Source organism: Bufo bufo, chromosome 2 (assembly GCF_905171765.1).
Source record: "Bufo bufo chromosome 2, aBufBuf1.1, whole genome shotgun sequence".
NCBI lineage: Eukaryota > Metazoa > Chordata > Amphibia > Anura > Bufonidae > Bufo > Bufo bufo.
This window is the reverse complement of record NC_053390.1, coordinates 248,737,128-248,758,096: the sequence shown is the minus strand read 5'-3', so window position 1 is coordinate 248,758,096 and position 20,969 is coordinate 248,737,128. Positions and strand designations below refer to the sequence as shown.

Here is a 20,969-nt window from a genome sequence, read left to right as displayed (position 1 = left end):
AACAAGTTCCAGTAACCTGCACAGCGAGGGAAACGGACATAAGCCGAGAGTCTTTTCGAGGTCGCCCCTTTTTTCTTTTCTCTCCAAGGTCTGTATCCACTTCAGCTTTTCGTTTGGTGAGAGACTTAGTTGCAAGATTTTTTTCTTCACTGTCACTACTGCTCTCTAAGTCACGAGGCTTTGCTTCTTTTGATGCACTATGATCTTTTGGTCTATTCAAGGTAAGAAAATGAAAAAAACTGTCATAGGCTAGTTTCACACTAGCGGCAAGGAACTCTGGCAGGCTGTTCCGGCGGGTGAACAGGCTACTTTCACACTAGAGTTAATATTTTCTGGTATTGAGATCCGTCATAGGGTCTCAATACTGGAAAAAAACGCTTTAGTTTTGTCCCCATTTATTGTCAATGGGGTCAAAACGTAACAGAACAGAACGGAATGCTCAAAATACATTCCGTTCTCATACCGGAGAGCAAAGCTCAGCATGCTGCAGTTTGCTTTCTGTCCTGGGATGCGGAGCAAGACGGATCTGTCATGTCCCACAATGCAAGTCAATGGGGACGGATCAGTTTTCTCTGACAATAGAAAACGGATCCATCCTCCATTGACTTTAAATGGAGTTCATGACTGATCCGTCTTGGCTATGTTAAAGATAATACAACCGGATCTGTTCATAATGGATGCAGATGGCTGTATTTTCAGTAACGGAAGTGTTTTTGATGAAACCTTCCGGATCCAGCAAAATTGCTAGTGTGAAAGTAGCCTTAGCAACACATACCCATCAGGCATTTCACAGAGACTAACGATAAATAAAAATATGATAGAATTTTGTATCGGATACTGTAAATTTTTAGTTTTTTTTACCGGTCATTAGCGACCTGGTTCACATGTGAAATTCCTGTTGTCCCTGAGGTGGCTTTTGATCGTTCAGTGAATCGAGAATCAAGTGCTTTCATGGGCTCAATCTTCGGCTGGGCAGAGACGCTTGTGGGCGTTGAAGAAGCAATGGGAGCAATGCTTGCACTAAAATGAAAAATTGTAAAAGGGTTTAAAAATTGAAGACATTTTATACCAGTTTCACAGTGGGGTTTTCTGGATTATGGCCTTTTTTATTATCCCTCGTGGCAATGTGAAGTTATAAAATGTATGGACAGGCTCATGTGTGCACGTCACTGCTGGGTCATGTGCACCTTGAGGAGACATCACTGCAGAGTATGATTTTTTTTTTCTTTTCATTAATTACCATACTCTGCAGGTGATTATTAAAAAGGTCCATAATTCTGGAAATCTCCTTTAAAGGGGTTGTGCCACAAAAAAAATATTATACAGTTTTCTCCAGATCCATACATAAATCTGCCTATTCTGCAGAAAATCAAGACGGTCCATGCATTATAATCACGACAATAACCATAAACGATGTGCTATAAATAATGTCACCTATTTACCCCCTACCATTACCCCCCCCCCCCCTGCTGAGAGAGGAGGGGGACAAATGCTGCTGCAATCTTAGGTATTTGGTTGGTATAGTGTATATTAATGTCCAAAACTATTTAATATTTTACACAAGGAACATTTTCCCTCAAGATATGGATTCACAAGATAATTGGATCAATTTTACCACATTGAAGAATTCTGTATGACTAGGAGAGACAGGAGAACTAGCCGTTCCCAGTCCATGGTTAGCACCATTAGACATCCTCTCATTTCATGATACCTCTCTTTGTTGGCAGGTTCTTCTGATGGTTTTGCATTCCCTGTGGGTTCTAGGGTGGATTTCGCCCCTAAAGAGCTGTTGGTGTTTGAATCCAGGGATAAGAGCTGCTGGTTGCTCTGAGATGACAGCATGGATCCTGCGACTGACCCAGATATAGGAATACTATTGAAAAAAGCTGTAGAAAAATCCCTGCAAATACAAATAGCCAGAGTAAGAAGTGCATACAACATAGTGCAGGATTGACTACACATAGTCAATTAAATGATTGAGATTTAAAAAGATAATTCTAAGTTTAATATTTCATACAAACCCAGTGTCCAGCTGGGCAATGCACAAAGGGGTGATCCTACGCCGTCCATCCGCTGTCCTAGTTTCCACTTGTTTCTTTAAAAGGTTCTATTGAAAATAATAATTCTATATAATTAACTAATAAAATACAAGGTTTATTTCAGTGAAGCAAAGAAAGCCGCTCTAGAGAAAATGTCCTTTTTTAGACAATTTGGACATGAAGACAGAGAAAGAAGAAAAGGCTAAATTAGACCAGCCGTCTCCATGGAAAATGTCTGCGCACAGATGACTATAGGTCTGCTAGTACTGAACGTCAGACCCATTTTAATGCCAGCCGAAAGGGTCCACTAAGTAGACAGAGAAGTGACACTGAAGGGGTGGGCATGGACAGGGAGGATACTAATGACGCCTTAAAATGATGAGCCAATACAAAGTGTAGCCGACTGGGTTTTGTCATTAGTTTTTTTAATTAGAACTCACACCGCATGCCTTTTAAATTCATATTATTTTATACTTGGCAACAAGGAATATGTCTGCCTGGCATCTCAAAATGTTCACTACAGTAAAACTTACTTAGAACCAGTTGAGTGTGTTAGTAAGGGGTTTTCTGGAAGTTAAATCAAACCTGTTATGTTGAACATGGTGTCTGAGCGTAGGCCTGCATAATATAGAGCAGGAGGAGCTGAGCAGATTGATCTATGTTTTATGGGAAAATATTCAGTATAAGGGCTTGTTCACACAACTGTGCTGTGTTTTGCGGTCCGGAAAACACAGATGCCGCCCGTGTGCCTTCCGCAATTTGCCCTTTGCCCTTTATAGAAATGCCTATTCTTGTCCGCAAAACGGACAAGACTAGGACATGACATAATTTTTGCGGGGGCCACGGAACTGAGCAATGGATTGGACAACACACGGACTGCTGTCCGCATCTTTTGCGGCCCCATTGAAGTAAATGAGTCCGCACCCGAGCCGCAAAAAAAACAAAATGCAGCTTGGATGTGGAACCAAACCAGGGTCTTGTGAACAAGCCCTAACTTGTAGTTTACTGCTTTATATCTCTGCTTATTCTGGGCTTTGAAGTCAAGGAGGTGGTCCTATCAGTGATTGACAGCCTTCCCCCAGATAGGACCGCCTCCTGGACTTCAAAGCCCAGAATTAACACAAAATTAAATTAAATACATGTTATACTGAACCTTTTCCCATAAACTATACATCAAATCCTGATCTATAGCATGCTATCTGCAGATTTTGCATTTTCATGGTGAAAGGTTGCCTTTTAAATATTGATTACCTATTTTCAGGATAGGCCTCATCAATAGCTGATCATTGGGGCTCCAACTGGCAGCAACACCAATGATCAACTTTTGGATAGGGCTGTGGAGCTCAGGGGTGTGAAGCAGCCTCTTCCTCAGCCTGGGATGTGAAGTCTATTGATCACAATGCCTTTACGCAGCTTAGTCTCAATTTAAAGGGTTGTGTCACATACTTTTCAAAACAGCACCTGGATCTAAATACTTTTGTAACTGTAAGTAATTAATTACATATCAATTTAATATAGTCACTGAGCTATTCAATAAAATTTCTGTATAGCGTCACTTGCGGTTTGTTCTTTTCCTTTTTTTTTGTCCATCTCACTGAGCTGGTTAACCCCTTAAGGACCGGGCTCATTTTCACCTTAAGGACCAGGCCATTTTTAGCAAATCTGACTAGTGTCACTTTATGTGGTGATAACTTTAAAATGCTTTTACTTATCCAGATCATTCTGAGACAGTTTTTTCGTCACATATTGTACTTCATGACACTGGTAAAATGGAGTCCAAAAAATTCATTTTTATTTAAAAAAAAATACCAAATTTGCCAAAAAGTTTGAAAAATTTGCAAATTTCCAAGTTTCAATTTCTCTACTTCTATAATACATATTAATCCTACAAAAATAGTTATTACTTTACATTTCCTATATGTCTTCATGTTAGGATCATTTTGGGAATGACATTTTATTTTTGGGGGACGTTACAAGGCTTAGAAGTAAATCTTGAAATTTCTCATAAAGTTTCAAAAACCAACTTTTTAAAAGGACCAGTTCAGGTCTGAAGTCACTTTATGAAGCTTACATGATAGAAACCACCCAAAAATGACCCCATTCTAGAAACTACACCCCTCAAGGTATTCAAAACTGATTTTACAAACGTTGTTAACCCTTTAGGTGTTCCACAAAAATTAATGGAAAATAGAGATACAATTTCAAAATTTCACTTTTTTGGCAGATTTTCCATTTTTATATATTTTTTCCAGTTACAAAGCAAGGGTTAACAGCCAAACAAAACTCATTATTTATGGCCCCGATTCTGTAGTTTACAGAAACACCCCATATATGTGGTCGTAAACTGCTGTATGGGCACACGGCAGGGCGCAGAAGAAAAGGAATGCCATACGGTTTTTGGAAGGCAGATTTTGCTAGACTGTTTTTATGGACACCATGTCCCATTTGAAGCCCCCCTGATGCACCCCTAGAGTAGAAACTCCAAAAAAGTGACCCCATTTTAGAAACTACAGGATAGGGTGGAAGTTTTGTTGGTACTAGTTTAGGGTACATATGATTTTTGGTTGCTCTATATTACACTTTTTGTGAGGCAAGGTAACAAGAAATAGCAGTTTTGGCACCGTTTTTATTTTTTGTTATTTACAACATTCATCTGACAGGTTAGATCATGTGGCATTTTTTATAGAGCAGGTTGTCACGGACGCGGCGATACCCAATATGTATACAATTTTTTTATTTATGTAAGTTTTACACAATGATTTCATTTTTGAAACCAAAATAAATCATGTTTTAGTGTCTCCATAGTCTGAGAGCCATAGTTTTTTCAGTTTTAGGGCGATTATCTTAGGTAGGGTCCCATTTTTTGTGGGATGAGATGACGGTTCGATTGGCACTATTTTGGGGTGCATGAGTTTTTGATCGCTTGCTATTACACTTTTTGTGACGTAAGATGACAAAAAAAAAATTTGCTTTTTTTACGGTGTTCACCTGAGGGGTTAGGTCATGTGATAGTTTTATAGAGCCGGTCGATACGGACACGGCGATACCCAATATGTATACTTTTTTTTATTTATGTAAGTTTTACACAATAATTTCATTTTTGAAACAAAAAAAAAAAATCATGTTTTAGCGTTTCCATAGTCTACGAGCCATAGTTTTTTCAGTTTTTGGGCGATTATCTTGGGTAGGGTATGATTTTTGCGGGATGAGATGACGGTTTGATTGGTACTATTTTGGCGTACATGCGACTTTTTTGATCACTTTTATTACCTTTTTTGGGAAGTAAGGTGGGCAAAATTTCAATTTTCTCATAGTTTTTATTTTTTTCATTTTTATGGCGTTCACCATGCGGGGAAAGTAACATGACCGTTTTATAGATCAGGTCGTTACGGACGCGGCGATACCTAATATGTGTAGTGTATTTTATTTTTTTTATTTTTATTCAGTGATAAATGTGTTTTTTTTATCTTTATTTTTTTTTACCCAGACCCACTTGGTTCTTTAAGATCCAGTGGGTCTGATGTCTGTATAATACAGTACACTATATAGTGTATTGTACTGTATTTTACTTACACTTTGTCTGAACAGATCTATGCCTTTAGCACAGATCTGTTCAGCACCATGGACAGCAGGATGCCTGAGAAGGCGTCCTGTTGCCATGGGAACCTTCCCCGTGTAACACAACTGAGCAGAAAAGGAGGAGGGCTCCCTCACTCTGTGACACCATCCTGTCTGGGGGCTGCAAAGGCACAGCAGCCCCCCGATGGGAGAGGGAGGGAGCTCCCTGACTGTTAACCTTTTCCATACAGCAGTCCGTACGGACCGTGGTATGGAAAGGGTTAAACGACTGACATCACAGCACAGATGTCAGCCGTTTATACCAGTGTCAGCAATGTGCTGACACTCTGGTATACCCACTGGACGCCAATGAATATTCAAGAGGCGGCGGGCGGGGGGTTCGCGATCCCGCTTGCCGCACCGCCTGCAACCCCCTTCCCCTGCACCACCCGCCGGCATAAAATCATTCAGGGGTGCAGGGGGGGGTGAAAAATCTTTAATTTCGGCATTTTAAAGTTTCTGATCCCCGCGGTCAGGGACCGCGGGGATCAGAAACTGCAGAAAGCGCTGCAAACCGCAGGTCTAAATTGACCTGCGGTTTGCTGCGATCGCCGATATGGGGGGGGGAAGGGGGTCACATGACCCCCCCCCCGGCGTTGTGACAGGATGCCCGCTGAATGATTTCATTAACCCCCACCGCAATCGCGTTTTAAACCCATTAAAGACTCGGGAAACATGCCGTACCGGTACGTCATGTGTCCTTAAGGGGTTAAACGTGTTTAGTTTAAAACTTCAACTGCCACCAGCCATATGTTCTTTCAGAAGCTGTGGTAGTTAAAGATAGAGAAATGCAGCAGAAATGATACACCCCCTGAGCTGCCAAGCTGAAGATAATCTATCTCTGGACCCTTGTGCGGTACGGGGCTGGTTCTAGCCGTGTTAGAAAGGTATTATCATGTACTATATGATGTCCGATTTTTTTATATCAATCAAACCCCTTTAAGTGAATGAGACTGCGCTGCAATACCAAGCACAGGCACTACACAACATCCGATAGCTGTAGTCCCTTCAAACAATTGATCGACAGGGTTGCCTGAAGTCAGACTCACACTGAAATACTGATAACCTATCTGTAGGATAGTTCATCAATATTTTAGTAGCAAAAAAAAAAAAAAAAAAAAAAAAAAAAAAAAAACTTTAACAATTTAGTGGCACTAATTAAACAGCAGCACGTTTTGCATATTTGACTGCAGAAGCATTCATTCAGTGATTGTGGCTGAGCGTGATATCAAGCGCAGCCTCTATTCAATGTACGGTGCTGTGCTCGGTAAGTTGCGAGAAGGCAGCGCTGCCTTCTCAAACATTTGAACGTCGGGGGTCCCACGTGTCGGGACCTAACTGATCAGATACTGATGACCTATCCAGAGGATAGATCATCAGTTAAAAAATCATGGGAAAATCTTTTTTAAAGGGTTATGTGTGAATTCGATATTAATGACCAATACTCAGGGTAGGTCATCAATATGAGATCAGCGGGGATCCGACTCCCAGGACCCCAGCCAATCATCTGTTCGAAGAGGCCGCAGCGCTCCGTGAGCACTTAGGTCCTTTCCTAGGCCAGTGATGTCATTGCACATCAGTCATGTGGCCTAGGCGCAGCTCAGTCCCATTCAAGAGTATGGCGCTGAGCTGCAATGCAAAGCACAGCCGCTATACAATGTACAGCGCTGTGCTTGGAATGCTGTGAAGGGACTCCCAGGAGCCCCGCCGTTCTGATATTACCGTATGTCCTATCCTTTGGATAGGCTATCAATATCAAATTACTGGATAACCCCTTTAATGATTTATGGATTTATACAGCCGTATACAAAAAACAAACAAAAAACAAAAACAGTGGTCTTGCAATTTCCTACCTTTCTGATGTCCTCCAAGCTTTCACCATTTACCATGCTAGCCACTTTCTGCACTGGGATATCTTTCTGTACAGATGTTGCATGTTCCCCATCCAGATGTGAATGCTGCTTCTGTTGAAACTTTAGCATTTCGGGGTTTTCAATAATGGTGTTAGGCAGCTGGGACTCAGTTGTGATGGCAAGACTTTTTCCATAAGTGCTTTGGTGGATGTGATTCTGCAATTATTGATGCACAATAAAAAAATAAATACACAAAATGAGCACCTTTCTATTTATATTAAAGCTACAAAACAGCAGATAAAAAGCAAAAAATAGCAAGGCATATTTCAGTACCTTCTCCTCCTCGCTCAGTGGGTCACCCAGCTCATCCTGTGAGAAATCCAAGTATGCAACTGATCCATCCATAGAACACACCAATATGCCAAGTCCATTTAGGGTCCTGTAATCCAACCAGACAGACAACAGGATTTTGCCACTTGTGACATTATGATGAAATGTAACGATTGGCAGAAGTGATTGAGTGATAGGATAAAAGCTTCTGTTTCTTCTCCAGAGGTTCAGATATGCCCTTGGGGCTAGAATGACTGGAAGGGCAAACCTTTTACTCTTTGGTTCTTTATTATTCTATATACTCATAATCTTGAAATCCAAAAATTTACACAATTGTATATGTTTTATATAGAAAATATATATTTATGTTAATTCCAATATGAAGCTGTTATAAAAACCTGAGAAAATCAACAGCAGCCAGTTTATCAAAATAATTCAGACGCTATCACTGCTCAGTACCCATATAGGTGAAAATAGTGAACACTAATATATTTTATTTAAAGCGTACCTGAGGTTTGCATAATGGCTGTGCTTTTCTTTGTACAACTATGAAGGAATAGATCTTTTTTGCCTCATCATTCCCCTCTTCAGCTGCACAACTAGATGCATTTCACTCAGAAGCAGGGGGCGTCGCCTTATGCAAAATCTGTCAGCCCTACACTGCTGTGACATCCTTTCCCTTACTTCCCACTATGTTTGTTTTCAGCTTCGGAGCTCACAGATAAGGAGGGGGACATTACACTTGCAGAAAGGCAGGAGGCTATTGTAATCTTCAAAAGCAGTGTAGAAGCAGTTCTTTTATCAGGCTCAGGATCTCAGCTAGCTCTGACATGCCCCCATTTCCTGTGAGTCGTCTTCTGTCTCTATTACTAAGGATGGATCTTGCCTGATAACAGGCAGTGGACTGCAACTTAGGTGAAAGTGGGACCCCTAGTGGCCATGAATTTACTAGAGATAGGTAGTTCGGATCTTTTTCATGAATCGGTTCATTTGAATCAGTTCATTCAAAAGAACCGATTCATGAATCGGATCTTCGGTTCACTTCCTGAGCCGGCAGAAGCAAGTGAACCGAAGATCAATGCGCATGCTCAGCTCATCAGATCTTCGGTTCACTTGCTGAGTCGGCTCTCAAGTGAACCGAAGGTCAGGAGGGACTCGCTCCTGGCAAACACAGCTCTGCTGCAGTGAATGCAGTGGAGCAGACTGTGATGTAATTACAATGTATAGTTATTGCAGGGACTCAGATAATCGTTTGAGAGTTTATTAGTTAAAAGAACCGAATGAGTCAGAGACTCATTTGATTCTTAGAGTTAAAAGAATCGTGTCACCGAGTCCCTACCAGACTTCCTGCTCTGCTACATGCTACACTGCTGCATGCACCCTGTACACACACAGCACCGCTACATGCTATATTAATGCCCCCCCCTCCCCCCGGACGGACTTGTCGGGAGACCGGGAGACGCAGAGCAGGAGGCCTGGCAGGGACTCGGTGACACAGTCTCTGACTCATTCGATTCTTTTAACTAATAAACTCTCAGACGATTCTCTGAGTCCCTGCACGACTCCCCCTGTGCTGTGAGTCAGTGCTGGTTGCCTCTGATTGGTTGGAGGGCGGGTCTAGCTTCCACTGCCTGCTGCTGCCTCTATGCTAATCTGACTGAGCGGCTTCACTCGGATCGGCTCAGTCACAGGAACCGACTCTTCCGGTTCAGTGAACTGAATCGATTCAAAAGAACGATTCGGTCATGATCCGGACATCACTAGAATTTACAGCTTTCTTTCAGGTGGATGCAGGCATATTTTTTAAATGAAGCGATTTAGAAATTTGCTAGTTACACCATTCTCTATTAAGTGAAATTGTGTGAAAGTACAGTGACTGCGCTCATCACGTTCTCTGAATTGACTGATGAAATCCGTATATGGAAGTCCATACAATGTAGAGATCAGCTTACAGCAGATAGAGACCAGATGCTGCTCATCTAGTGATTTATCCCACCCAGAGCTGCATAGTATTTCACCTGATAATACAGCTCCGGCGTGATATAAATCACTCAGTTGTAGCTGCAACCGCATCTCATCTCTGCCTTCTGTCTGCTTCAGCAGTTCGCTCTCCTCCCCTCTCCATAGGTGTCAATATCAATTCGGAGACAGTGAACAGCAGGAGCCCTTGTGATCACTTATACTATTGAATTGTACAGAAAAGCTACAGTAAAGTGGTTGAGTATACATTAGTTACCATGAGATGTCCATTATAGACTTGTCAAAAAGGTCGTGGATCACCACCAATGGTCTTTTAAGGCAGGTAAGCTGCAATAGAAAGAAGTATATAAATCCAAAGAAAATACCCTTAAGGCAGGTTTACATGGCCCTATGGAGCAGGCTATTGTCGGGAAGGAAGAGTTCCTTCCTGACAATTGCCTGCTCAATAATGGGAGATCAAACAATGCATTTACAGGCATCAATCACCTCCACTATATGGGGAATGAGCAATGGCTACTGCAGTCGCTCTTCCCCATACAGATTCATTGTTTCAGGGCAGCAGATCACTGTTCACACAGCACAATCTGCTGCCCAGAAATAATTTAGGTGTCCGCATGAAAGTCTGTCTAACCCGATGAACAAGCATTTCGCATGATCATTTGGTGATATGCGGCACCTTTTAACGGGCAGATTATCAGGAACAAGTGTTCGTTTGACAACCGGGCAGTGTAAATTCACCTTTATGTCTATATGCAGTTCAATAAATTATTAATATGTGACTAACATCGATAAACAAAAAAGCTTGCAAACTGCAGAAATGCTGGTGGGAAGAGCCTAAAGCACCAAAGCCAAGATCCGTTACGCAGTCCACACATACTCCGTGTCATTGAAGAGGGTTCAGGCTACTGCACATGCATACCCATAATGCTCCACAGCAGAGCATGCTTTGTATGAAAAAGAAACAACCAGCAAGGGGAAGACAATATGCAAATTATCTGCAATATTCTTCAATGTTGCCATGTGCTCTTCATTGGCTGGTGCAAGGTTTTGGGCAGTAAAAATCCTTCATCAGGCTTGTATTGTCTAAGAGAGCTGCTTATAATAAGCAGCAGCTTCTCCTATCAGTGAAAATTCTGATTTTGGTGATTTTGTATATGCCCCCTCCCAAAATGGTTTCTAAATATTAAGCATATTTATATTTAAAAAATAAAATAAAAATCAGGAAGAGGGTAAAGGCAGTCTTGCAGAAATTCTTAGGACGGCTGAAACAGCATGTGTATACCTTCTTCTGGCTGAATTGAGTGCATCCGTTTCTTCTGTATCATCCGTTTCTTTTGTACATAAGGGGGTTTTCTGAGTTTTTTCTTTTTTACTGATGATCTATCCTCTGGATAGGTCATTAGTATCTGATCGGTGGGGGTCCGACACCCGGAACCCCCGTCCATCAGCGGTTTGAGAAGGTACGGGCACTCCTGCTGTGGCCTTCTCACAGCTTTCCCTAGGTCCAGTGACGAAACGTTCTTCAGTCACAAGGCCTAGGCACAGCTCAGCCTCATTGAAGTGAATGGAGCCAGTGCGATACCACGCACAGCCGCTACAAAACATACAGCACTGTGCTTGGTAAGCTGAGAGAAGGCAGCGGCGCTCACAGGAGCACCTCTGCATTCTCAAAACAGCTGATCGACAGGGCCCCGGATGTCGGATCCCCACCGATCAAAAAAAAAAATATTGAAAAACCCTTTTAATGTATCGGTGAACCAGGGATAGATTTCCTTACCCACACAGACAGTGAGCGGTCCTTGCTCCCCACTGCACAGCAGCAGTATGGACCGCCGGACTTGCTTGAGCTTCCATTTTTTTGTTTCTTTTTAAAGATTTTTGGATTAAATTTCTGTTGGAAGAAAACACAACAATATTTTAATGCAATGAAAGAATTACGTTTCCAGTATTTAAATGGTGCTAGTAAACCAGTTACTTTCTTATTTTATTCCAAGGGTGTGTTAATCAATATCTGATTGGTGGGCGTCCAACTCCCGGCACCTCCGCCGATCAACTACTTCTTAAAGCATACAGTGCACAGCGCCGTACATTGTATAGTGGCTGTGCTTGGTTTTACAGTCTAGGCTCATTCACGTGAACTGGACAGAGTTGTAAATAGGCCATGTGACCAATGAACATGACATCACTGGCCTAGGAAGAGGCCGCAGTGCTCACTGCAGTGCCGCGGCCTCTTCAAACAGCTGATAGGCAGGAGTGCTGGGAGTCAGACCCCCCACCAAACAGATTTTGGGGATAGATGTTTTTACATCCCATTTAAGTACTTAGCATAAGGTTGGTTTTCCGATATTTTGTGTTACTGATGACCTATCCTCAGGATAGGTTAGGCTTCGTTCACATCACCGTTCAGCCTCTCCGTTCTCCTGCTTTGTTTAGGAGCAGGAGAACGGAAAGGACGGAAAAGGCACATAACTGACGCCAAACTGAGCCCTTAGGACCCCATAGACTGTATTGGGGGTCCGTTATGTTTCCGCTCAGAAGATGATTTTTAAGTGGAGACAAAAGTCCTGCATGCACAACTTTTGTCTCCGCTTAAAAATCATCTTCTGAGCGGAAACATAACGGACCCCCAATATAGTCCATGGGGCTCAGTTTGACTCAGTTTGGCGTCAGTTATGTGCCTTTTCCATCCTTTCCGTTCTCCTGCTCCTAAACAGAGCAGGAGAACGGAGAGGCTGAACGCTGATGTGAACAAAGCCTTATCAGTATCGGATCGATGGTGGTCTGACACCTGGGACCCTCGCCGATCAGTTGTTCACCCAGTAACTCTGCTGATCAGCTGCTCACAGGATCACCGCTGCCTTTCTAAAAACAACTTATTGGTGGGGGGGGGGGGGGGGCCGGATGTCAGACCCCTACCGATTTGATACAGATGACCTATCTAGAGGAAGGTCATCAGTAGTTAATTCCTGGAAAACCCTTTTAAGATTAACAGAAAAAAGCTGCACTACAAGAGATATGGCGACATGTAACTTTTGTTAGGTGCAGAGGTTACCTAAAGACACCAAATATATTTATGTCCCTTTATGTACACCTACAGACTGCCACTATTCACACTAAAGCCTCATTCACATTTCTGTTTTTCACCGATGTGTGCCATCTGCATTTTCTTAGAACAGCAAATGTACCCATTGACTAATGTGTCTGCTCACGTAGTGAAAAAATAAAAATAAATAAAGGAGACTTGAGCTACTTTGGTCTGTGATGCGGACCAAAGATGCCCATTGAAGTCTGAGTCAGTGAAAAAACATGGTTGGCATCCGTGTCGCTTCTGTGTTTGGTCCGTTTTTCACTGACCACTGATTGAAAATGCTTTGGAAATTAATTTTCAGCTGAGCAGTGTCTATGGAATACAGATAACACACAGAGGGCAAAAAACTGAACAAGGCCTAAAGCAGGAAATAGATTTGGTGTATAAAAAAAATAAAAAAACCACAACAACGTCTCCCTGACAGTATTGCAACCGAAAAGGAAATGTCATCAGAATTTGACCAGTTTTTTTTCTGGTAGGTCTCCTTTAACACAGAAAAAGGTACAAAGCATTACACACAAAACAGGGCACATTTTAAACAAGAAAAGTTAGTCGCAAATAATGGTGCAGGCTATATGTGCAGCATAATTTGAGACTTTGCAAGCTTCTTGCCACTTTTCAGAAGTGGCCAGAAAAAGTGGGACGTAGCAGGAGAAGTGTGGCCTCCCACAGACCACTGCATTTACTCTCATTTATGCCAGAAGCTGGTGTGAAATTTTTCAGTTTCTGGCACAAGGACAGCAGATAGATGTAGCAAATGTATTCAAAGAACTGTGCCTCTTGATCAATTCTGCATATTTTACTCCAATATACTTTTTTTTTTTGCTAAGGCTGGCATATAAAGACGGCAGTCTTAATAAATCTGGCCCAATAACTTCTTATCTACTGTACTTAAAAATGAAATGACAAGACAGGAAAGCTTCATTAAAGGAGTTTTCATGGACAAATATATTGCTGACCTATCCACAGGATATGTAATCAATAACAGATTGGTGGGAGTCGAACACCCGGCATCACCACAGTTCAGGAAGTAAACGGTGTACGGAGCCAGAACACAACTGTGTAGTGCCCATCCTCAGGCTATTCAAATGATCGGTCACCAATGCCCTAGTCCGGGAAAACCCCTTTAAAGGGGTTGTTCAGCCATTTTTAATTGATGGGCTATCCTGAGGATAGGCCATCGCTTAAAGGATGGAACCTCCTTTAAGTATTCGTGTCAAATATTTGCACTACTCAAATGCACAACTGGGTTTTAGCATATGACTTGTATTTCATCAGTAAAAAAAAAAAAAGGATTCTTACGACTACAGTGACAGCTTTCCGGTGGCCTACAAAGTCCATGTTCGTTTTCCAACCATCACGCTCAATGATCTGTGCTGTAGGACCGGAGTTGTTCATTGCATGAGCAGATACAAGGTAATGTCCATCAGGAGACCAGCTAAGACGTAAGACATGGGTAGTTCCTCCACACTGCAAAGTGTAAGACTGCTTTTAGCAAGTGGTTATGTGGAATTTTGTGACGTTGTGATCATGATATACCTGGTACCTCATCAAATGGCTTAGTGATACTAGTTTCTAGCTGCCAGTCCATGGTCCTCCAGACTTTTAGGCTATGGTCATCAGCTTGAGAAGCAATATACTTCCCCACAGGGTCCCATGTAAGTCCTTTAACCAGCCCCGAATGGCCCCTCAACGTGGCTATAATCTCTGCAAGATAACATCAAATACAAACACTCTAAAGATGGGTTCACACATATGGTATAAATGCTGCTGGTTTGTCCCAGTGGATTTGCTTGCGGCAAATCAATAGCATTTTACAGTACAACCAAACTTTAGAAATCTCATCCACAGGCTGCAGAGAAAACTCGCAGCGTACTTGTGCTGCAGGTCCTTAATCTGCGGCATGTAAATTCTACGCTGTCAGTTTAAGGGTCCATTCACACGTCCGTGTGTGTTTTGCGGATCGACAAAACACGGACATCGGCAATGTGCGTTCTGCATTTTGCGGACTGCACATGGCCGGCACTTAATAGAAAATGCCTATTCTTGTCCGCAATTGCGGACAAGAATAGGACATGTTATATTTTTTTCAGGAAAGGAAATGCGGACCCAGAAGTGCGGGTCCGCAATTCCGTGTCGGGGGCAGCACATCATGCTTCCCCATAGAAATGAATGGGTCCGCAATTCCGTTCCGCAAAATGCGGAACGAAATTGCGGACGTGTGAATGGACCCTAACCCACGGCTTTTAACCTTTGCAATACAAAAGTTAAAAGCAGTGGAGAAAATCTACTACGAAGATCAGCCCATTTCAGGCGGTTTTTGCACTAGTCTTCCTCCGAATCTGCTGCACATTTACCACAGTGAACTTGCCACAGGTGGATGCGTCCTGAAAATGCCTCAAAGTGGTTGACTAAATAATTAGGGTCAGAAATGATGTATATTTAGCCAACTTACCAGGAAATTTAAGGGCATTCCATATCACAACGGTGTTATCGACACTACAAGAAGCCAGCCACGCATCATGTGGAGACCATGCGACATCCATGACATCTAAAAGGAGTTGGAAGACAGTTAAATTCACGGGTAGTCAAATACAAAAACACACAAAACTACAGACGGTAGGGCACCAAGTGACTTACCTCCTGTATGATTCCTGAGAATGGAGAGGCAACGCCATTGCTCTACATTTGCCAATTTGCTGCTGGAGCCAAAAACAGTACTGGGTCCGATGTATCTAAGACACGAGCACAAAGCAGAACAGCTTCCTATAGGTTTCAGGAGGAGGCAGGATATACCATGCATTCTAAGAAGCAATACTGAACTACGATCCATTATGTGCTGCTTCCGCAGAGGTCCTGGGACTTGTTCAGAGATTAAGACACAAGAGCTCATCAATGTCACTCCGTACTTTAATACCGTATAGCCAACATACAGTCACTGGTCTTATCTGGCACGCAGCGGTTATGAGGACTGTATCCGATATCTGTGTGTGTACATATGCAGCAATGCTAACGATAGTCCTTTAGCAATGTAGCTGAGAGTGTGAAGAGCTTGAAGGGAACCTGTCAGCAGATTTGTGTCACCCAAACCACTGGCAGCATGAAATACTGACAGGCTCCATGATGGGTTATGTTTTACTCTGATCCCTGTATGGTTTCAGGGAAAATCTAATGGCTCGGGGAGAAGTGTCCGCTGAGTGGCGGTCCAATTTGATTGGCAGGTGCCTCCTTATTTGCATATAAGGGTACAATCAAGATGGGCCAGGCAGGGAGATGCTGAAGGGAAGCCTCCAGTGGACACTTCTCCTCAGGCCGCGCTCTTTTTTTTAAAACTAGATTTTCTCTAAAATAACACCGAGAACATGGGGGAGAATTATCAAAACTGGTGTAAAGGAAAACTGGCTTAGTTGCCCATGGCAACCAATCGGATTCCACTTTCATTTTCCAAAGGAGCTCCGAAAAATGAAAGTTGGAAACTGATTCACTCTTATCAAGGAGCCTGTATTTCCGAATGCCTGTGGTAACATGAATCTGCTGGCAGAGCAGAAAGTGGCTGAAAGGGCTGCACATTAGGCCTCATGTACATGGCCGCTGTTTTGGTCCGCATCCGAGCCGCATGGATACGGACCCATTCACTTCAATGGGCCCGCAAAAGATGCAGACAGCACTCCGTGTGTTGTCCGCATCTGTTGCTCCGTTCCGTGGTCTGCAAAAAAATATAACCTGTTCTATTCTTGTCCGCGTTTTGCAGACAAGAATAGGCAGTTATATTAATGGCTGTCCGTGCCGTTCTGCAAATTGCGAAACGCACACGGACGCCATCCGTGTTTTGCGGACCTGCAATTTGCGGACCGCAAAACACACAACGGACGTGTGCATGAGGCCTTACTCTTATGAAGTTTCCCGGACATCTGTGATGAGAAGCGAGAGCGATGCCTGATGGTTCTGTATTTGTCAGCATCCAATTTGATCAAGAACCGTGCCGGCGATCTCTCTGGCTTCCTAGAGATGAGTTCTCATTACAACCTACCACTATAGTTCACCATCTGAAAAAAAATACTAAAAAACTTGTAATAACCAATTCACTCCAGTACAAGCCAGGGTGCAGTTGTCCTGAGCTCACCCAGATTTCTTCCACACCATGATGAGCTTGTCATCTCCTCCGGACGCTAAATAGGCTCCATTGTTGGACCATCGCACGCAGTTCACACAGGCTGAAACAGAGTGTACGCAATTATTAATCCAACTCCATAGTGACAGCACAGACTGCTCAGTGCGCTCTTCCAGTGCCAGTCACCATCCCTGGCTTCTTGGACACCATCTTATATCTTGCCTCTTGCTCAAACAAGACATGTGAACCCCCAGAGCAGTTATCTGCCATGTAGGATGGTACCTAAGTGGTTGTCCATCTGGCACAGCATCTTGGGAATACTTTCATTCTTCTCATCTTCTTCCTTAACAACAGGTGGCATATTCCATATGACAACTTTTCCAGAATCTTGCCCTGGGAATGGACGACATTATTGAGGGAATACTGGTGCATCTCAATATGAGTGTTTAACCATATTGGTATTAAAATCTATGAGCACATCTGGATCCCTTATCTCTGGACTCCCGACAGCTCATAAACACTCACTCAAGCCATAACCTTACCAGTTTGGTAAGAGGTTAGCTATAATGACTGTTTATAAGCTGTCAGGAGTGAAGCGATAAGGGCTACACATCAAGCCCTGATGGTGTAAGTGTGAGGCAAAGAGCAATAGTATATCGATAAACTGAAGACTGTAGAGGATAGAAACTGTTCAAATTTTTTAATAAAGGCCGATTATTATTTTTTTAACCCAAAATGAGTTAAAGGGGTTTTCTTAGATTTTTTTTTTTTTTTAACCGATGACCTATCTTCCAGATAGGTCATCAGTATCTGATCGGTGGGGGTCTGACACCTGGGACCCCTGCACATCAGCTGTTTGAGATGGGACCAGTGCGCAAAACCTGGCCTTCTCTCAGCTTTTCCCAGGCCATGTGACGTCACATTGCCTAGGCGCAGCTAAACCCCATTGAAGTGAATGGGGCTGAGCATGATACCAAGCACAGCCGCTAACTATGTACGGCGCTGTGTTTGGTGAACTGAGAGAAAACCACGGCGCTATTGTGAGCGCTGGTGCCTTATCAAACAGTGGATCGGCGGGGGGTCCCAGTTGTCGGACCCTCATCGATCAGATAGGGATAATCAATTAAAAAAATAATAATCTCTGAAAATCCCTTTAAAGGCTAGGTAAACCTTTGGGGGCAATTTCTTTAATTACTGCATTGTACTCATTTTGATCTAAATATATATATTTTTTAATTGGTCTTTATTACAAATATGGAGCCCTTATCTCTGTACAGAGCTGAGATGCTCTAATAGAGGGATCTGAATGTACTCTATGCTCCGTCAGCCAGCTAATCTGACGGGCTCCTTATCTGTGATCTCGGACATAAACACTCATTATAGCTTAGTTCTTATCTTACTGATAAGAATGTGGCTTAAATAAGTGTTAGTAAATTAGAGATAAGGGTTATTAGACGACCGGCACAAAGTGAAAGTACCCGTCACACAGTTAGAAAATAGTTAACTTTGTGACAGAACGGCTCTAAATTTTTAATAAAGGCCAATTGAAAATATGATTTTTAGCCAAAAATGAGTAAAATACAATCGTAAACAAAAATTGCCTCAGAAGATGTACATAGCCTTTAAATAAATGCTCCCAAAAGGTGTCCATAACTGTTAAAATTATTTTATGCGATACATCTTATGGGCTGTTCACACCACTACATACATTAGGGGGAGAAAAAGGGAAAAAACAAAACAAAAGGAGTACTACACTACGCTTTCTCATCCTGCAGAGTCCAGCAAAAAATTTATATGGCAACAGATGTTTTTTTTTCCCGCAACAGAACCTTAGGGTCCATTCACACGTCTGTAGAATGGGTTCGCATCCGTTCCGGAAATTGCGGAACGGGTGCGGACCCATTCATTCTCTATGGGGCAGTGTGCTGTCCGCATCCGCATTTCCGGAGCGTGCCGCCGATCTTCTGGTCCGTGGCTCCGGAAAAAAAAAAAATAACATGTCCTATTCTTGTTCGCAATTGAGGACAAGAATAGGCATTTCTATGGGGGTGCCGGTCGGGTGTATTGCGGATCCAGTCTGGAATAATGGATCCGGTATTTAAATTTTTTTAAAGTTCAAAAGCAAAAATAGCTCCTCCTATGTCCCGGCGCATGCACAGACCGGAAAAACGGATCCGGCAATAATAGATCTCTACGGAAATTAATGCAGTATCCGGCAAGTGCGGTATTGTTCCGGGATCTTCACCGGAAAAAATACCACAGCATGCTGCGGTATTTTGTCTGGTCAAATACCGTACAAGGGACGAAACTGAAGACATCCTGAACGGATTGCTTTCCATTCAGAATTCAATAGGACAAAACTGTTGCGTTTAGTTTTTTTTTTGGTATTGAGACCCTTTACCGGATTTCAATATCGGAAAAGAATAACGCTAGTGTGAAAGTACCCTTACCCTGCCCATACACAATGTAACTATACGCTTCACCCATACTCAGGTCCTCATGTGAGCCAAAGCCGCGCACAATTTGCCTGCTGTACAACAGTTACTAGACGCCATCACCTCTCCTGCATCGCAGCCGTGGCATTTCCGGCCCCTAAGTGTTGCGTGCCCACAATCCAGGCCGACAACATGCAGCTAAAACCTGCCCCTGTCTACGCCAAACAGTACCAGAAAACACACCTTGTCCTCCTGTAGCAAATTTTGTGCCATCGGGATGAATGTCCACGGAAAAGATTGGTTTACCTAAAATCAGAGAGAGGTTTTCAGGTTAATTCACATGACACAAGAAAGGCGATATTTGTCATCCGCCGCAAGGATGAAGGGCGACCCCAACCCAAATCTACAAGAGCGTCCACACTGGTGACCCAGAGTGATGGACAGTGCCCGGAGGGAGGTACCACCATGCCAGGTGTTGCATCATCCTGTGCAGGTGACAGCTGCTTGTATGGGGAGTATTCTGATCACACAGACATCATAGAGAACTCCTACTGCTCCTCCTGGCAGCAGTGACCTCGCCCATACAGGTATCTATGGCAGCCTCCGTGGGCACTGCAATGCCTAGACTGAAATAGGACACACAGGCACATTCCCATTCAAAGTCAAGACCGTTAAAAGTTGCGAATAATTTAGCGAGCTCTCCAACTTCTGTGGCCCCCGGGGGCCACTCTCTCCCACCTGCTGGCCCCCCCTCACCATTGTGATTAACCCAGGTGGGTTTCAGAAGCTTCATTGTCCCGCTGTGCCCGGAGCAGGGTGTCAGCTCCGGCCGCCCATTGAGCACCGGGGCTTTCCCCTGTGCAGGCTTCTCGGAGCCGCCTCTCAGCGCCGCTCCATCCCGCTCCGGCAACCCGCACCAAGACCGGAAGCCCGCGGGAAGTAAGGTTTAAAAATGTCCTACTGGAAACATAGACCTGGAAGCAGGCGTTCCTTGTTAAGAGCTGTGTAGAGGGAGGGACACCAGCAGCAGAGATGAGCGGCAGGCAGAGGCTCCTCACACCTCAGCCTGGGGTACAGGCAGACAGAGCTGAGGGCTCATTTCTGGGGGGGGTGCTCTGTGGTACAGGGGTGGGCAGTTTACTAAAGGACATCAGTCACTTCAGCAATGGAAATCATTTTTGAGATAAAGTAGTTCTTAAGGGGAGGAGACCTTTTTCTGGACTTCCTTTCACTAATCTTGTAGAGGACCACAAAAGTCAGCCTCTCCTCAGCCCAAAATGGCCACTCAGGCAAAGTCACTTAGGTTGGACTTAGGGCACAGTCACACGGTCAGGTTTCCGGATGCAGTTTTGGAAGGAAAAACTAGGTGTAAACTCAAAAAAGAGAAGTCGTATCTGTCCTTTTATACTTTCTCTCCTTTTATCATCCACTCCTGGTTTTGGCTTCTAAAACTAGAGGCAGAAACCTGACGGAGTGGATGTACCCTAAGGGTCAGTTCACATTGAGTTTTGTGTG

The 20,969-nt window shown here is 43.3% G+C and overlaps 1 protein-coding gene across 1 annotated transcript in view; it reads right to left on the bottom strand.

The window, feature by feature from the left end:
• The window catches only part of LOC120988701 (protein HIRA), a 44,393-nt gene extending 23,961 nt beyond the window's left edge, over positions 1-20,432 (bottom strand). The window contains exons 1-16 of the mRNA XM_040416349.1: positions 20,211-20,432; positions 19,698-19,760; positions 17,302-17,412; positions 17,032-17,122; positions 15,549-15,643; positions 15,364-15,459; positions 14,455-14,615; positions 14,211-14,378; positions 11,598-11,711; positions 10,077-10,147; positions 7,844-7,949; positions 7,511-7,726; positions 2,022-2,107; positions 1,712-1,900; positions 862-1,020; positions 17-212 (exon numbers count right to left, since the gene is read on the bottom strand). Of these exons, the coding sequence (XP_040272283.1) occupies positions 17-212; positions 862-1,020; positions 1,712-1,900; positions 2,022-2,107; positions 7,511-7,726; positions 7,844-7,949; positions 10,077-10,147; positions 11,598-11,711; positions 14,211-14,378; positions 14,455-14,615; positions 15,364-15,459; positions 15,549-15,643; positions 17,032-17,122; positions 17,302-17,412; positions 19,698-19,760; positions 20,211-20,247 (1,959 nt within the window). The 5' untranslated portion in view covers positions 20,248-20,432. The remainder of the gene's footprint in view (positions 1-16; positions 213-861; positions 1,021-1,711; positions 1,901-2,021; positions 2,108-7,510; positions 7,727-7,843; positions 7,950-10,076; positions 10,148-11,597; positions 11,712-14,210; positions 14,379-14,454; positions 14,616-15,363; positions 15,460-15,548; positions 15,644-17,031; positions 17,123-17,301; positions 17,413-19,697; positions 19,761-20,210) is intronic.
• Between the last annotated feature and the right edge of the window lie 537 nt (positions 20,433-20,969).